General features: G+C 39.9%; 1 protein-coding gene across 1 annotated transcript in view; it reads left to right on the top strand.

Moving 5' to 3' along the window:
• Positions 1-18,183, top strand: part of LOC122799703 (A disintegrin and metalloproteinase with thrombospondin motifs 2-like) — a 2,689,413-nt gene that overhangs the window by 2,302,003 nt on the left and 369,227 nt on the right. The window contains exon 11 of the mRNA XM_044068936.1: positions 1,192-1,337. Within this exon, the coding sequence (XP_043924871.1) occupies positions 1,192-1,337 (146 nt within the window). The remainder of the gene's footprint in view (positions 1-1,191; positions 1,338-18,183) is intronic.

The raw sequence follows: 18,183 nt of genomic DNA, 5'->3' as shown, positions 1-18,183 counted from the left end.
CTATCTGTGGCAATAACTGATACTGCTCCCTATGCACCTCGCACAAAAACATGCCCAATATCTGCTAGTAATCGTGTCACCCAGCACAGAAGTGCTTGGTAAATTAGGGAGAAATGTATATTCATTAAGTGGACAAATCACCTCCGGAGACACCAAGCACAAGCAACCTGCATTAAATAACAAGCTGTTTATTTTTATTCTTACTTCATTTTATTAATCAGGCATTCTTACTTGTGTGTAAGAGCAAGGCCTAATTGCAGATAAATGCAGCCTTTTCTGATACTTGCCTATAATTAGAAGGCACACATTCAGAATCAGGTCACCAGTACACAGACTGTCTCAGAAATTAAGTTAGAAATGTTAATTATCAGAACGTTGGGGATAATTTGGAATTTTACTTATATCTTTAGAGATGCAGGCAATTTTATTTATATAAAACTCACTGGAGCTCCTATATCATTTGCCTACTTGGTACGGTTTCATTCTGTACTTTTTCCTTGTGTCACTGGTTGTTGCTGCTAACAGTTTTAAATGTAATTTCGTCTGACGTACCAACTTTAACGAACAGATGTCACTGCCGCACCTCTTGCACGTTTTGATGCCGGTGCAGCAGTAACTCAGCCTCGTCTTACCGTTTGTTTTATGAAACGGCTCTTATTTGTTTGTCCTTTTATTGTATAGCAGTTTTATTTCATGTTGTAAGCAGTCACTGTACCCTGTATCATGATTAACAGAGTTTTCATTAGCATTTGGCTTACTTGAGACATTTCTTTACCTGAGCAGTCTCTGCAGATGGTATTATGACCTTGTCTACTCCTGCCTAGTGCTACAATGAGAACAACCAATTAGTTCATTAATTAAAGAAGGCGCTCATAAAATTGCATGATCAAAAATTTAAATGTCAGTCTGTCAAGAAAAGGAGTATATTTTCTTTTTAAATTCAAAGTGCAAGGCATTTCATTAGACTCTTGCTTTGGCCCCTGATTATAATTTCATAACATTAATTCAGATTTGGGCACAGTGATATATCAATGAATATAAATTAATCTGCAAAATGAATGTCAGGTGTTAGGAATTAGGACTGAACCTTTATTGAGAGTATAACTTTATTGAAATTAGTTTAAGTGAACAGTATAGCGTTGTTGGCATGAACACAGTATCTGAATGACATTGTTCATTTCTGTTTTTCAGCACTGTTATAAGGGTCACTGTATATGGCTTACCCCTGACATATTAAAACAAGATGGTAGCTGGGGATCGTGGAGCAAATTTGGGTCCTGTTCAAGAACCTGTGGATCAGGGGTCAAATTTAGGACACGCAATTGTGACAATCCACAGTAAGTACTGCTTCTAGAAAGGCATGCTGCTTATTTGACTTTTTCTACAGAATCACCACAACATAACACTTTGAAGACATTTCATGTTCAAAAACTGTTACAAAACATTTTAAACAACCCAAATATGGATGCAAAACAGAATAGAAGATGTGCACAAGAGAAACAGTGCAGAATTGCATTTTTACAGTGCCTTGACTGTTTTCTTCAACCACAAATAATCATTTTATGCTGGTAACATGTTTAAAGATTTGTTTTTTATATTTGTTTTGCTCTAGAGGAATGTAAATGAAGCCAGTTGCACAAAATGTCATGGCATTGAAAATATTTTCATTTCATAGACCATTTTCCCTTGGATAACAATAGGCAAGTTTTCAAAGGATTAGTAGACATTTGGTCAAAATTTCATTGAGCAAATTCTGTATACTTTCGTGGGGAACAGCCACCGTCACAATAAATCATAATATTTGGATTTACCAGCCTTCTGTATTCCATGTCCTGCATGGATATTTTCATTAGTTAATATCTGCAGTGTAAGGTTCACAGCTGGTTTCAAACCCAATAAGCTGCCCATACAAATGATCAGATCTTCTGTATTTATAGAACGTTGACGTGTGTTCCCTTGAGTTCTACTCAAAATCCCTTCCTTTGAACATTTTTTTATTTTCTTTGATTATTTTTCATTCAGCAAGTCGTATTGTAGTTCTTCAAAGAAGTAAGACAACTATGTGTTGTCCCCTAAATCTGTTAGTACACGAAGCGGGCACAATTACTTAAAACGATCATATTATGTTCTTGTTCTGTTTAGAGCAGAATCATGGATTAAAGTTATGTGACGTGTGAACTATGTTAAAGATTCAACAAGAGGACCAAACGATGACATTTGTAAGCACTAACGTCCTTCCCATGAAATGCTTAAAATGTTTGATGACGGGAGTAGTAAGGACAGGTCATTACTATGACTGTCGTCATTTAAAAAGACTGATAGAATAAGGATTTGGATGCCAATAAATAGGCAAGAAGAGGAGCGGGAAGCTATTGTTAAAGGATAATCACTGAGGGCAGGGACATGCTATGTTTTAGGATAGTCATCTCAGATCTATAAAAGAAACAAGACATTTGTTCAGAATCAAAATTAGTTGACCTTTTTAAGTAATGTAGAAGTAATTTGAATGTCCTTACCATATCTCCGAGAATAAACAGCCGAAAATGTTACAAAAGTGAGTTCATTGAGGTCAAAAATGGGCGCAGAATAAAAGCACAAGAAGTCACAGGATTTACTCAGTGGTTCCATACCGAACGCATGGATTGCAGAAGTATCTTGGCACACGTTTCGGTCCCCCATTCTCATTTTTACACATCGACTGTACAGCAAGCAATGTGCCAGGGCAAGTTAAAGTCTTCAGCAGGAATACACATCGTGTATCTCCAAAAGCATGATGATCCTTAGCAAAAAACCTAGTCATCCCTAAGCTTCAATATGCACTACCACTACTAACCCTCCATTCTTGCTCAAACAATTGGTTGGAAAAAATTGTATCACTTTGCAGTTAAGGATCCAACTTATACATTCATAAACTAACATGAAGAATGACTTCTCCTCATAAAAGTTACAGGTGAAAAGAGAATTTGTAAAAAATTGTAGACACCTGGAATCCACTCTCCACAGAAGTAAGATCTCAAAATCAGAATCCAAGGACAAACTGAAAGATCATCTCAGAAAAGAAAGTGACTGCAATAGTTTCAGGGATACAGGGTAGTGAATATGGCAAAATAACAGATGCTGTTTCCCATAATCATTCATTTTCAACTCAGACACAGTAACTATAGTGAGAACGATCTCAAAAATGTGTAAATCATGTAAATACTCATCTCTAGAGTGAAATACAGTCTTTGCAGTAGATAATGCAAATACTGTACTGCCCCCGTTGTAAATACCTCTGCACTGATTCTTAACATCCCAGATGTTGCTTTTTGAAATACCGACATTCTGAACGGGAAATTGCATACAGTGCAGACCAGGAGATTTCCCTTGTTCTTGCTGTAGTGCCATCTCGGAGTTGGTATATTTAAGTATGGGGGGTGCAGGGGGTGCAGGGGGGCTATACACAGTTTAATGTGTGTTTTTTATTTTTATGGGTCTAGTTCACATTTTCGAACATTCAAATGTTCAAGCATATGGTCTCGGCCATATGAATTTCGATCATTTGAGCATTCGGTTATGTGAAGTAGGCCTGTATGTGTGTATATATATATATATATATATATATATATATATATATATATATATATATATATATATGGATCTACATTAGAAATTCAACAGCTTGCAAGATCGACAGCTAGTACAATGGGACCACAAGAACGACAACTCATTAAAACGAAAATACACTTGAACGACACCTGAGAACAACGAAAAGTACAATTGGTACAAGCTAATATGCGGTATAAATTAGTCAGCTAATCATGACAATGCTGTGCTATGCACCACATCATTGCCCTTAGAGTAGCAGTAAACATGGAAGCCCCAGGAGCTGTACGTAGTTCGTACAAAACTATTACTTCCCAGAAAGGGAAAGAGTTACTGGTAGTAGATAATTACATATACTATCTTGAAAGGTATCGGCAGTACCGAAGATACTGGGGATGTAGGTATAAAATAACAGAAAGTTGCAGTAGTAGGGCGACGACAGTATTAATGTCTACTGGTGATGTTTTAATGAAGTCTGTACCTCACAATCATACAGCTGAGCCAGGTGAAGTAGACCGATATAAAGTGTGTCATGAGGTTAAAACACGAGCAATGTATAGCCGTGATACTCTGTGTTTAATTCTGTCAGATGCTGTGGCCCCCACTTCTCTAGAGTCGATTTGCCATATACCTCATAGGAAAGCCTTAATACAAGTTGGGCGTGTCCGCCGTAAGCAAATTTCCTATCATGGAGGTGAAGAACTGACTCTAGACAATATTGACGTCTCAAAGTTCCCACTGAAAGATGGTGCTTTTGTTAGTAGGACAATGTTTGATAATCGCTCTGACACGAAAGTAATAGCATTCAGTACAGTAAGTAATTTACAAGATTTGAGCTGTGCCACTATCTGGATGATGGAAGGCACGTTCTTTGGTAAAGGTTTAAATATACGACAGCTGTACTCTGTTCACGGATTTGTTAAGTATGGGAGTCATAGCCAGGCTATTCCTTTACTTTATGCTTTCTTATCTAAGAAGTCCTTAAAATGTTACAATTTTCTGTGGCATTGTGTGTTTAATTTATTGTCAGACCATAACCTCGATGTCAGTGTCAAATTTGTGCTGTGTGACTTTTGCAGCCCTTAAAAGCATTAGACTGAATGTTCCTAATGCCAATTCTAAGGGCTGTCTCCTCCATTTCTCACAGAATATCTGGTGAAAGGTTCAAGGGTTGAGTTTAACTCGGCACTAACACATACTTACCAGACATTTCAACTAGCAGTAAAGAGCCTAGTAGCTCTGTCATTTTTACATGAAAATGAAGTGGAGTCGACATTTGATTCATTAAAAGAGGGCTTCCCACAGCAGGGACAAGAACTAATAAAGTAATTTTCTGATTGGTACATTCATGGTAGATCACAGACGTTTCGTACCAGGAGTACCTGCAAACACCGATTCCCCCCACTATTTCCAATACCATTTTGGAATGTTAGTGAGCTTAATGACCGGTGTTTACCACGGACACAGAATACAGTTGAAGCATGGCATAGGAAACTAAAGTGTCTCATCGGGGACAGAGGTGCAAACTTGTATTTAATCTTTTCCTGTCTTGCTGGCGTTCATAACAGGGTGGATGAGCTGCGGGTTAGGTTTCTACGGGTTATGTGTCTTCTCCGAAAAAGAGGAGGCTCATAGAGAGGCACAATAAGTATCAGACAGTTATTTCCAACAGAGAAGAGTATACGGCTGTTGAATTTGTGAGAGCCGTTGCTAAACTACTAAAAGTGTAACATAGTGAATGTTACTTTACAGGTTTCAAGTCATGTTAGTGCCTAATATTGCATGTGTATTACATGTCACATTTTCGTTGTTCTGAAGTTTCATTCAAGTGTATTTTTGTTTAAATGAGTTGTTCTTGCGGTCTTCTTGTTTTAGCTGTCGATCTTGTGAGCTGTTGAATATCTAAAGTAGATCCATATATATATATATATATATATATATATATATATATATATATATATATATATACACAGTAAGTACATAGGTTCATAGGTTCATAGGTAGGTACTAGGCTATCGGCCCTAGGGCCTATACAAGCCCAGCCAAAAAGGTACCCTGGCTTTTGCCACCTAAAAAAATTATTTTCCTGTGCCACTGTCGAGCAGAGCCACAGAAGTGATCCCCGGGGTGAATTTCCTATCTCCCATCCAATCATCAAGATTTTTCTTGAAGAGTGCTAATGAGGAGCTTTGTTTGATATAGATAGGTAGTTTATTCCAGAGTATGGGAAGTCTCTGGGACAGGAATCTATCCCTCCGGCATGTTCTGTTTATTGTGGTGACAAGGTTTAGGTCCCTAGAGTGTGTAGCTCGGAGGGATTGGGACTTCTTTAAGTGGAGCATGTCCAACAGCTCTGGCCCTCTATTACTCATTACACGTGTGAACTCTGCTGGGCAATAGTTTTTTTGTTCAGCACTCAGATTTATTTTGAAGTATGTTTTCTATTTGTCTCATGTCCTTGTTTTGCTATTTTTGTTATATTTGTTTTCTTGATCTGTTGTTGTGTGTTGCTTCTCTAGAGCACAGGCTGTGGCTGAAAAGGGTCAGTTTCCCAGTCCACCTACCCGGGTATTAAATGACACTAAGTAAATAAGTAAATAAAGCTAATGTGTTCAGCAATGAGTCAGAAATTCAGGATAATATAATACATCAGATTAAGGATGAACAAATGTTTACATCTTTATCCAGATTTGGACAACCAACGATCATGATTACAAACATTATGTGGCAGATGTATTCAATATGACATCATTTTAGAAACTGAAAGTTAGTTAAAATGACATAAGTGAAAGTTTTGACTAAAAACTATATTCTGACTCACTATGCAACCCATAGTGTAATAGTACCATTTGTGAGACATATAGCTAGTGTAATAGTACCATTTGTGAGACATATAGCTAGTGTAATAGTACCATTTGTGAGACATATAGCTAGTGTAATAGTACCATTTGTGAGACATATAGAGTACCATTTGTGAGACATATAGCTATGTAAGATGTATCACAGGGAATTTTTTGGCATTAATAATAAAACTGTTTGTTTTAAAAAGGGACATGTAGTATATAGCTATATCTGCAAGTTACAGACTTCATAACTTCTGTGCATCAACTACCTAAGTCACATGGTACCAAGGAACAAACTGCTAATGACTGCTTTAGGAAATCACAGCCAATACAGATTTATTTTTATTTCTATTTGTTTTCTGGGGTAGAGCAGTGATTCAGTGTCAGTGGGGCATTGTCTATATATCGCAGCTTTGCTGATGTGACTCTTCTGACATGTTTGCTAATGTAGTCCATCACCATTATAAACATCAGTGGACTCAAGAGTTGAACCCTGATGCACACCCACCCCCACTGGGAGCCCCTCAGTGAGTCAAATCACTGCTCATACTTGAATCATGTGGTCTTCGTACGTAACCTGAACTAATTCGATCAATGTTTCTGGACTTCAAACCATCACAGGACTGCACAAATCAGCTTTCTTGGGACCTTGTCATATGCTTTCTGTAAGTCTAGGAATAGCCTGTTGGAATCTTTCTGCATGTCTAGCTTCTTCTCAGCAATCTGTCTGACTGCAAACATCGGGTCAGAACTGCTCATCTCCCATTTTACTTTCTACTACTCTGTGTATTCATTTATTAATCACGCTGTTCAGAACTGTCATGTAACAGGAGTTTGATACCTCTATACTGCCCACAGTTGTGAATGTCCCCTTTGTTCTTGTACACTGGCACTAGAACGCTTGTTCTCCAGTCATCTTGGATACACATTTTTCTCTATAATCCTGTATCTTCTGAAACAATTTCTCCCCGTCCTCACCTAACATCTTAATCATATCTGCTATGACCTCATCTGAGCCTGCTGCTTTCCCTGACTTCATTTTGCTAAGTGCTGTTCTTACATATTCTAGGTTGGGCTCCTCTTTGTATTTCATCCTAGGCTGTGTCTAGAGGAGTACAGCTTCTGTGGCGTTTTCCTCATTCAGAAATTGATGGAAGTACTCCTGTGGACTGGTGAGTAAGTTGTTGCTGTCATCCCTTTTAAAGGCTGTCTGACGACTATATTCTTTATCTTTCCTTGCAACGTATTGTTTTGTGACCATTTCCTTTGGCTGGGTACAGTGGCTCTCATGCCTTTGTTCTTTGCTATTGCAGCTGCTGTCTTAGCCTCTTTGTTAGCCAGCCAGTATTCCTTCCTAGCCTGGTTCATCTTTTCTCTCTCTGACTTCTTCTTGCATTCCTTCTTTCTTTAATAACTTTCTGGATTTCTACATTCCACCAGCTGTCCTTTTTCACACCTCATATATCTAGTCCTCACACACGTGCTGTTTTGAGCTGCTACCACTTTTCTTCATCTCCATCTATTTCCTCTTCTTACTGAAATGCTACAGCTCTGAGTATTTCTTCTGTTTTCTGTTTCTCCAATCAGCTTCCAGGTCCTCATCCTGGTCCCTATTGATCTAAGAATGTACTCTGACCACTACTTGCGGCTGATTGTGGCTACCACTGGTTTATACTGTGCGCTGACTGTTTCACTGGGGATAGCTTGCAATCTCTGATTCTACCCCACTGCCCTACCCTTACTATGAGGAAGTCCATCTGAATTGCATGTTGACCACTCTTGTATGTGATGTTGTGACTGGCTCTCTTTCTGAACTGTGTGTTGGCTTGCATCAAGCTGTTTGCCAGACAGAGGTCTAGAATGGCCTCTCCTTCTTTATTCTTATTGCCCCATAGATGTGGACTCAGCCAGTCTTCATATCCTGTTCTGTCTGTCCCAATACGTGCATTCAGGTCACTCATTATCAACAACAACTATTGTTCTCTAGTAGGTCCTGAAAGTTCTGCTGAATGCACTCCTTTCCTTGCTATCACATTCCTGCCAGGGGGCATAGGCTGAGATTAAGAAAAACGCCCTGTCCTTACACTGGAGTCTGACTGACATCCTCCTCCTCTTTGGTTCATAGGTAGGTACTAGGCTATCGGCCCAAGGGCCTAAGTAAGTCTAGCCAACAAGGTTCCCTGGCTTACACCACCCAAGAAAGTTAATTTCCTGTGCCACTGTCGAGCAGAGCCACAGAAGTGATCCCCGGGGTGTATTTCCTATTTCCCATCCAATAATCAGGATTTTTCTTGAAGAGTGCTAATGAGGAACTTTGCATGACATAGATGGGTAGCGTGTTCCAGAGTATAGGAAGTCTCTGGGACAGGAATGTATCCCACCAGCATGTCCTGTTTATGGTGGTGACAAGGTTTAGGTCCCTAAAGCGTGTAGCTCAGAGAGATTGGGATTTCTTTAGGTGTAGCATGTCAAACAGCATTGAGTTTAACATTGCTTTATATGTTAGGCAGAGATCTACTCGGAGTAGGTGATATGCTACAGAGTAAAGCTGGAGTTTTTTGAGTGGGTCATTGTAGGGCATCTGTTTGAGGCCAGTAATCCTCTTTGTGTGGTACTTCTGTGGCCTTTTCAGCTGCTGCAGATGTCTTGTGAGGTACATTCCAAAAGGGCCATTTTACTCTATAATGGGTCTAATGAGTGCCAAGTAGAGGGGAACAATTACCTCTTTTTACCTGGATGAGAACCCTTTTGTGATGAGGTGTGCCACATAGAAGGATTTCCTGACTAGTGTGGTGACGTGATTATCAAAGGAGAGACTACTGTCCACCTGGGTTCCAAGGTCTCTTATCACACATTCAGCATTAAGTAGACTGCTGTTTATGTGGTAGTTCATGGGTACAGGGCTTTTACCAAAGGGGATAACAATACACTTTTTGGCATTGAGCTTGAGGCCATGCCTCTGATACCAGGCATCTGTCTCAGTGAGGCCCTTATGTAAGATGTCCACATCATTTGGGGACTCGACTATGGATCCTAGTTTGCAGTCATCTACAAACTTCATTAGCCAGAGGCCTTCTGTGTTAGCCTGTACTTCAGAGAAGTAGTTACCAAACAGGAGAGGTCCCAGGACTGAACCCTGTGGTACTCCACTTGTCACTGGTTTGAAGTCAGATTTGGAGTCTGCAACTTTTACAGTGTGGGTTCTGTCAGTGAGCCAGTTGGCAACCCATCTTGTGACATACGGATTTATACCTAGTTTAGTGAGTTTAGCTATAATTCCAGAATGGGGGATGGTGTCAAAAGCCTTGGCGAGGTCAAGATAAGCTGTGTGAACCACCTTACCCTCGGCTACAGCTTTGGTGACTGCCTCAAAGAAGTCGATCAGGTTCAGAAGGCATGAGCTGCCTTTCACAAACCCGAACTGGGTGGGGTCCAGAGTTTGAAGGTTACCAATGTCTTTGTTTATGAGTTCCATGATGATACATTCAATGGCCTTGCAGACCAGGCTCGTCAGGCTAATAGGGTGATAGTTCCCAGGATCAGTGGTGACTCCCCCTCTGTGGAGTCGGATAACTGCTGCTGTGCACCATTCAGTGGGCACAAAGCCTGATGTGAGACTATGATTGAACATGGTGCTTAGATGGGGAGCCAGTTCGTTCTGAAGTTCGTGTAAAATGCAACCTGGGATGTTGTCCAGTCCCATGGATGCTGTGTTTTTGGTTTTAGAGAGTGCAGCTTTTACCTGCATAGATTTGATTACAGAGACTCTGCATTATTCCTGTATAGATATAGGCCCTTTAGGGAGTGAGGGGGGGGGGGGGTAAAGTTAGCACTGAACCTATCTGCTAGGATGTTGGCAATATCAATTGGTTCTGTAATTTTTGTGCCGTTGTGCTGTAACTCAGAGCAGATCTGGGTGTTGCCATTGAGATTCTTGACATAGCTATATCTTTGCCATCCTGTCACCCACTTAGGTTTGTAGGTGGTTACTGGGCTAGTGACCCAAAGGTCTTTATAACCCTAGCCATGTTTACCCAGTACAATACTAGAGAAACCCAATATAAAGGAGCTTGCCTAAACTCGAGATCTTAGTTAGCAATGACTGCCCATATCTAGGAGGGTCACTTCCAAGCTACAACCTGTCAATTAAGATATATTAAGTGTAGCTGTTTGTAGTTAGTATTTGTCAGTTGTCATAACGGCTAAGATACTCATCTCCAATACACTAGGTTCAAGGTTCAAGCCTGACCTCTTGTGAGTGCCTGTGTGAAGTTTGCATGTTCTTACTGTGTCTTTGTGGGGTTTCTCCCACCTATAATAAACATGCTGGATGTTTCTACCTCAAATTCAACCAAGAATAGAGTTGTGGGCAGCAGCACAAACTCCAGATGGTACCTGTAGGGGAGAAGAATTGAATAGTCCAACTGGTTTGGGCATCAGCTGCAGCACACAGTATCCTCTTGGTAGGAGAACATGGATCACAGACTGTGTGTCTTGGCTTGGTAACCACCCAGTGGCTTAAAATGGCTCTGGGTGATTGGGTCACCTTGACTAATGTCATTCCTGAAAATGTTTTTGCACATTATAGAAAAGGTAATAGACATTCGGAATTCCTGACTTCAAAAAAGCTCCAGTTTGTTTCTTTCAAATAATGAATAATATCTGCCTTGTACAAAGAAGCTGTGAAATCTTGTAACCTTGTTAAAGTGTTTTGTATGATCATATCATACTACGTAACAAACTGCAGCCAATGAATGTCACTTTTGTAGCAAATAATAAAATGAGGTTCAAATGGCAGTTCATTGTACAATCCCATAAGGCAATGCAGGGAGCAGTTTATCCACTTGTCATATGATTAAGTAATTGTGTGTTACTACATGACATTGCTTCATGAGGTGAGGGTCAGCCCCGTAGTATCTCACACCCTGTGATGTCTTACTGTTTAACAGAACATAGTGTGGACCATGGCTAATGAATGTCAGAACATAGTGTGGACCATGACTAATGAATGTCAGAACATAGTGTGGACCATGACTAATGAATATCAGGACATAGTGTGGACCATGACTAATGAATGTCAGGACATAGTGTGGACCATGACTAATGAATGTCAGGACATAGTGTGGACCATGACTAATGAATGTTAGGACATAGTGTGGACCATGACTAATGAATGTCAGAACATAGTGTATATCATGACTAATGAATGTCTGAACAGTGTGGACCATGACTAATGAATGTCAGAACATAGTGTGGAACATGACTAATGAATGTCAGAACATAGTGTGGACCATGACTAATGAATGTCAGAACATAGTGTGGAACATAGTGTGGACCATGACTAATGAATGTCAGAACACAGTGTGGATTATGAATAATGAATGTCAGAACAGTGTGGACCATGACTAATGAATGTCAGAACAGTGCGGACCATGACTAATGAATGTCAGAACATAGTGTGGACCATGACTAATGAATGTCAGAACACAGTATGGACCATGACTAATGAATGTCAGAACATAGTGTGGACCATGACTAATGAATGTCAGAACATAGTGTGGACCATGACTAACGAATGTCAGAACAGTGTGGACCATGACTAATGAATGTCAGGACATAGTGTGGGCCATGACTAATGAATGTCAGAACATAGTGCGGACCATGACTAATGAATGTCAGGACATAGTGTGGACCATGACTAATGAATGTCAGAACAGTGTGGACCATGACTAATGAATGTCAGAACATAGTGTGGACCATGACTAATGAATGTCAGAACATAGTGTGGATCATGACTAATGAATGTCAGAACAGTGTGGACCATGACTAATGAATGTCAGAATATAGTGTGGACCATGACTAATGAATGTCAGAACACAGTGGGGACCATGACTAATGAATGTCAGAACACAGTGTGGACCATTACTAATGAATGTCAGAACATAGTGTGGACCATGACTAATGAATGTCAGAACATAGTGTGGACCATGACTAATGAATGTCAGAACATAGTGTGGATCATGACTAATGAATGTCAGAACATAGTGTGGACTATGACTAATGAATGTCAAACATAGTGTGGACCATGACTAATGAATGTCAGAACATAGTGTGGACCATGACTAATGAATGTCAGAACATAGTGTGGATCATAACTAATGAATGTCAGAACAATGTGGACCATGACTAATGAATGTCAGGACATAGTGTGGACCATGACTAATGAATGTCAGAACATAGTGTGGACCATGACTAATGAATGCCAGAACATAGTGTGGACTATGACTAATGAATGTCAAACATAGTGTGGACCATGACTAATGAATGTCAGAACATAGTGTGGACCATGACTAATGAATGTCAGAACATAGTGTGAACCATGACTAATGAATGTCAGAACATAGTGTGGACCATGACTAATGAATGTCAGAACATAGTGTGGACCATGACTAATGAATGTCAGAACAGTGTGGACCATCACTAATGAATGTCAGAACATAGTGTGGACCATTGCTAATGAATGTCAGAACATAGTGTGGACCATGACTAACGAATGTCAGAACATAGTGTGGACCATGACTAATGAATGTCAGAACATAGTGTGGACCATGACTAATGAATGTCAGAACATAGTGTGGACCATGACTAATGAATGTCAGAACAGTGTGGACCATGACTAATGAATGTCAGAACAGTGTGGACCATAACTAATGAATGTCAGAACATAGTGTGGACCATGACTAATGAATGTCAGAACATAGTGTGGACCATGACTAATGAATGTCAGAACATAGTGTGGACCATGACTAATGAATGTCAGAACATAGTGTGGACCATGACTAATGAATGTCAGAACAGTGTGGACCATGACTAATGAATGTCAGAACAGTGTGAACCATAACTAATGAATGTCAGAACATAGTGTGGACCATGACTAATGAATGTCAGAACATAGTGTGGACCATGACTAATGAATGTCAGAACATAGTGTGGACCATGACTAATGAATGTCAGAACATAGTGTGGACCATGACTAATGAATTTCAGAACAGTGTGGACCATGACTAATGAATGTCAGAACAGTGTGGAACATGACTAATGAATGTCAGAACAGTGTGGACCATGAGTAATGAATGTCAGAACATAGTGTGGACCATGACTAATGAATGTCAGAACATAGTGTGGACCATGACTAATGAATGTCAGAACATAGTGTGGACCATGACTAATGAATTTCAGAACACAGTGTGGACCATGACTAATGAATGTCAGAACACAGTGGTGACCATGACTAATGAATGTCAGAGCACAGTGTGGACCATTACTAATGAATATCAGAACATAGTGTGGACCATGACTAATGAATGTCAGAACATAGTGTGGACCATGACTAATGAATGTCAGAACAGTGTGGACCATGACTAATGAATGTCAGAACAGTGTGGACCATGATTAATGTATGTCAGAACAGTGTGGGCCATGACTAATGAATGTCAGAACAGTGTGGACCATGACTAATGAATGCCAGAACATAGTGTGGACTATGACTAATGAATGTCAAACATAGTGTGGACCATGACTAATGAATAGCAGAACATAGTGTGGACCATGACTAATGAATGTCAGAACATAGTGTGGATCATAGTGTGGACCATGACTAATGAATGTCAGAACATAGTGTGGATCATGACTAATGAATGTCAGAACAGTGTGGACCATGACTAATGAATGTCAGAACAGTGCGGACCATGACTAATGAATGTCAGAACATAGTGTGGACCATGACTAATGAATGTCAGAACAGTGTGGACCATGACTAATGAATGTCAGAACAGTGTGGACCATGACTAATGTATGTCAGAACAGTGTGGGCCATGACTAATGAATGTCAGAACAGTGTAGACCATGACTAATGAATGCCAGAACGTAGTGTGGACTATGACTAATGAATGTCAAACATAGTGTGGACCATGACTAATGAATGTCAGAACATAGTGTGGACCATGACTAATGAATGTCAGAACATAGTGTGGAACATAGTGTGGACCATGACTAATGAATGTCAGAACATAGTGTGGATCATGACTAATGAATGTCAGAACAGTGTGAACCATGACTAATGAATGTCAGAACAGTGTGGACCATGACTAATGAATGTCAGAACATAGTGTGGACCATGACTAATGAATGTCAGAACACAGTATGGACCATGACTAATGAATGTCAGAACATAGTGTGGACCATGACTAATGAATGTCAGAACATAGTGTGGACCATGACTAACGAATGTCAGAACAGTGTGGACCATGACTATTGAATGTCAGGACATAGTGTGGGCCATGACTAATGAATGTCAGAACATAGTGCGGGCCATGACTAATGAATGTCAGAACATAGTGCGGACCATGACTAATGAATGTCAGGACATAGTGTGGACCATGACTAATGAATGCCAGAACAGTGTGGACCATGACTAATGAATGTCAGAACATAGTGTGGACCATGACTAATGAATGTCAGAACATAGTGTGGATCATGACTAATGAATGTCAGAACAGTGTGGACCATGACTAATGAATGTCAGAACATAGTGTGGACCATGACTAATGAATGTCAGAACAGAGTGGGGACCATGACTAATGAATGTCAGAACACAGTGTTGACCATTACTAATGAATGTCAGAACATAGTGTGGACCATGACTAATGAATGTCAGAACATAGTGTGGACCATGACTAATGAATGTCAGAACATAGTGTGGATCATGACTAATGAATGTCAGAAACTAGTGTGGACCATGACTAATGAATGTCAGAACATAGTGTGGATCATGACTAATGAACGTCAGAACAGTGTGGACCATGACTAATGAATGCCAGAACATAGTGTGGACCATGACTAATGAATGTCAGAACATAGTGTGGACCATGACTAATGAATGTCAGAACATAGTGTGGATCATGACTAATGAATGTCATAACATAGTGTGGACCATAACTAATGAATGTCAGAACATAGTGTGGACCATGTCTAATTAATGTCAGAACATAGTGTGGATCATAATTAATGAATGTCAGAACAATGTGGACCATGACTAATGAATGTCAGGACATAGTGTGGACCATGACTAATGAATGTCAGAACATAGTGTGGACCATGACTAATGGATGTCAGAACATAGTGTGGATCATAATTAATGAATGTCAGAACAATGTGGACCATGACTAATGAATGTCAGGACATAGTGTGGACCATGACTAATGAATGTGAGAACATAGTGTGGACCATGACTAATGAATGCCAGAACATAGTGTGGACTATGACTAATGAATGTCAAGCATAGTGTGGACCATGACTAATGAATGTCAGAACATAGTGTGGACCATGACTAATGAATGTCAGAACATAGTGTGGACCATGACTAATGAATGTCAGAACAGTGTGGACCATAACTAATGAATGTCAGGACATAGTGTGGGCCATGACTAATGAATGTCAGAACATAGTGCGGACCATGACTAATGAATGTCAGGACATAGTGTGGACCATGACTAATGAATGTCAGAACAGTGTGGACCATGACTAATGAATGTCAGAACATAGTGTGGACCATGACTAATGAATGTCAGAACATAGTGTGGATCATGACTAATGAATGTCAGAACAGTGTGGACCATGACTAATGAATGTCAGAACATAGTGTGGATCATGACTAATGAATGTCAGAACATGGTGTGGACCATGACTAATGAATGTCAGAACACAGTGGGGACCATGACTAATGAATGTCAGAACACAGTGTGGACCATTACTAATGAATGTCAGAACATAGTGTGGACCATGACTAATGAATGTCAGAACATATTGTGGACCATGACTAATGAATGTCAGAACATAGTGTGGATCATGACTAATGAATGTCAGAACATAGTGTGGACCATGACTAATGAATGTCAGAACATAGTGTGGATCATGACTAATGAACATCAGAACAGTGTGGACCATGACTAATGAATGTCAGAACATAGTGTGGACCATGACTAATGAATGTCAGAATATAGTGTGGACCATGACTAATGAATGTCAGAACATAGTGTGGATCATGACTAATGAATGCCATAACATAGTGTGGACCATAACTAATGAATGTCAGAACATAGTGTGGACCATGACTAATTAATGTCAGAACATAGTGTGGACCATGACTAATGAATGTCAGAACAGTGTGGACCATGACTAATGAATGTCAGAACATAGTGTGGACCATGACTAATGAGTGTCAGAACATAGTGTGGACCATGACTAATGAATGTCAGAACATAGTGTGGATCATAACTAATGAATGTCAGAACAATGTGGACCATGACTAATGAATGTCAGGACATAGTGTGGGCCATGACTAATGAATGTCAGAACATAGTGTGGACCATGACTAATGAATGCCAGAACATAGTGTGGACTATGACTAATGAATGTCAAACATAGTGTGGACCATGACTAATGAATGTCAGAACATAGTGTGGACCATGACTAATGAATGTCAGAACATAGTGTGGACCATGACTAATGAATGTCAGAACATAGTGTGGACCATGACTAATGAATGTCAGAACATAGTGTGGACCATGACTAATGAATGTCAGAACAGTGTGGACCATTACTAATGAATGTCAGAACATAGTGTGGACCATGACTAATGAATGTCAGAACATAGTGTGGACCATGACTAGTGAATGTCAGAACATAGTGTGGACCATGACTAATGAATGTCAGAACAGTGTGGACCATGACTAATGAATGTCAGAACAGTGTGGACCATAACTAATGAATGTCAGAACATAGTGTGGACCATGACTAATGAATGTCAGAACATAGTGTGGACCATGACTAATGAATGTCAGAACATAGTGTGGACCATGACTAATGAATGTCAGAACAGTGTGGACCATGACTAATGAATGTCAGAACAGTGTGGACCATAACTAATGAATGTCAGAACATAGTGTGGACCATGACTAATGAATGTCAGAACATAGTGTGGACCATGACTAATGAATGTCAGAACATAGTGTGGACCATGACTAATGAATGTCAGAACAGTGTGGACCATGACTAATGAATGTCAGAACAGTGTGGACCATGACTAATGAATGTCAGAACATAGTGTGGACCATGACTAATGAATATCAGAACATAGTGTGGACCATGACTAATGAATGTCAGAACATAGTGTGGACCATGACTAATGAATGTCAGAACACAGTGTGGACCATGACTAATGAATGTCAGAACACAGTGTGGACCATGACTAATGAATGTCAGAACACAGTGTGGACCATTACTAATGAATGTCAGAACATAGTGTGGACCATGACTAATGAATGTCAGAACAGTGTGGACCATGACTAATGAATGTCAGATCAGTGTGGACCATGACTAATGAATGTCAGAACAGTGTGGACCATGACTAATGAATGTCAGAACAGTGTGGACCATGACTAATGAATGTCAGAACATAGTGTGGACCATGACTAATGAATGTCAGAACAGTGTGGACCATGACTAATGAATGTCAGAACAGTGTGGACCATGACTAATGAATGTCAGAACAGTGTGGACCATGACTAATGAATGTCAGAACAGTGTGGACCATGACTAATGAATGTCAGAACAGTGTGGACCATGACTATTGAATGTTAGTAGTTATCTGCAAATAAGTCTTTGTAGCGTCTCAGCTCCATTCTTCTCTTTGTGT

Source organism: Protopterus annectens, chromosome 4.part0 (genome assembly GCF_019279795.1).
Source record: "Protopterus annectens isolate FY-2018-M chromosome 4.part0, PAN1.0, whole genome shotgun sequence".
NCBI classification, from domain to species: Eukaryota; Metazoa; Chordata; order Ceratodontiformes; family Protopteridae; genus Protopterus; species Protopterus annectens.
Note: the sequence above shows the minus strand (reverse complement) of the source record. Positions and strands in the feature narration are given on the sequence as shown.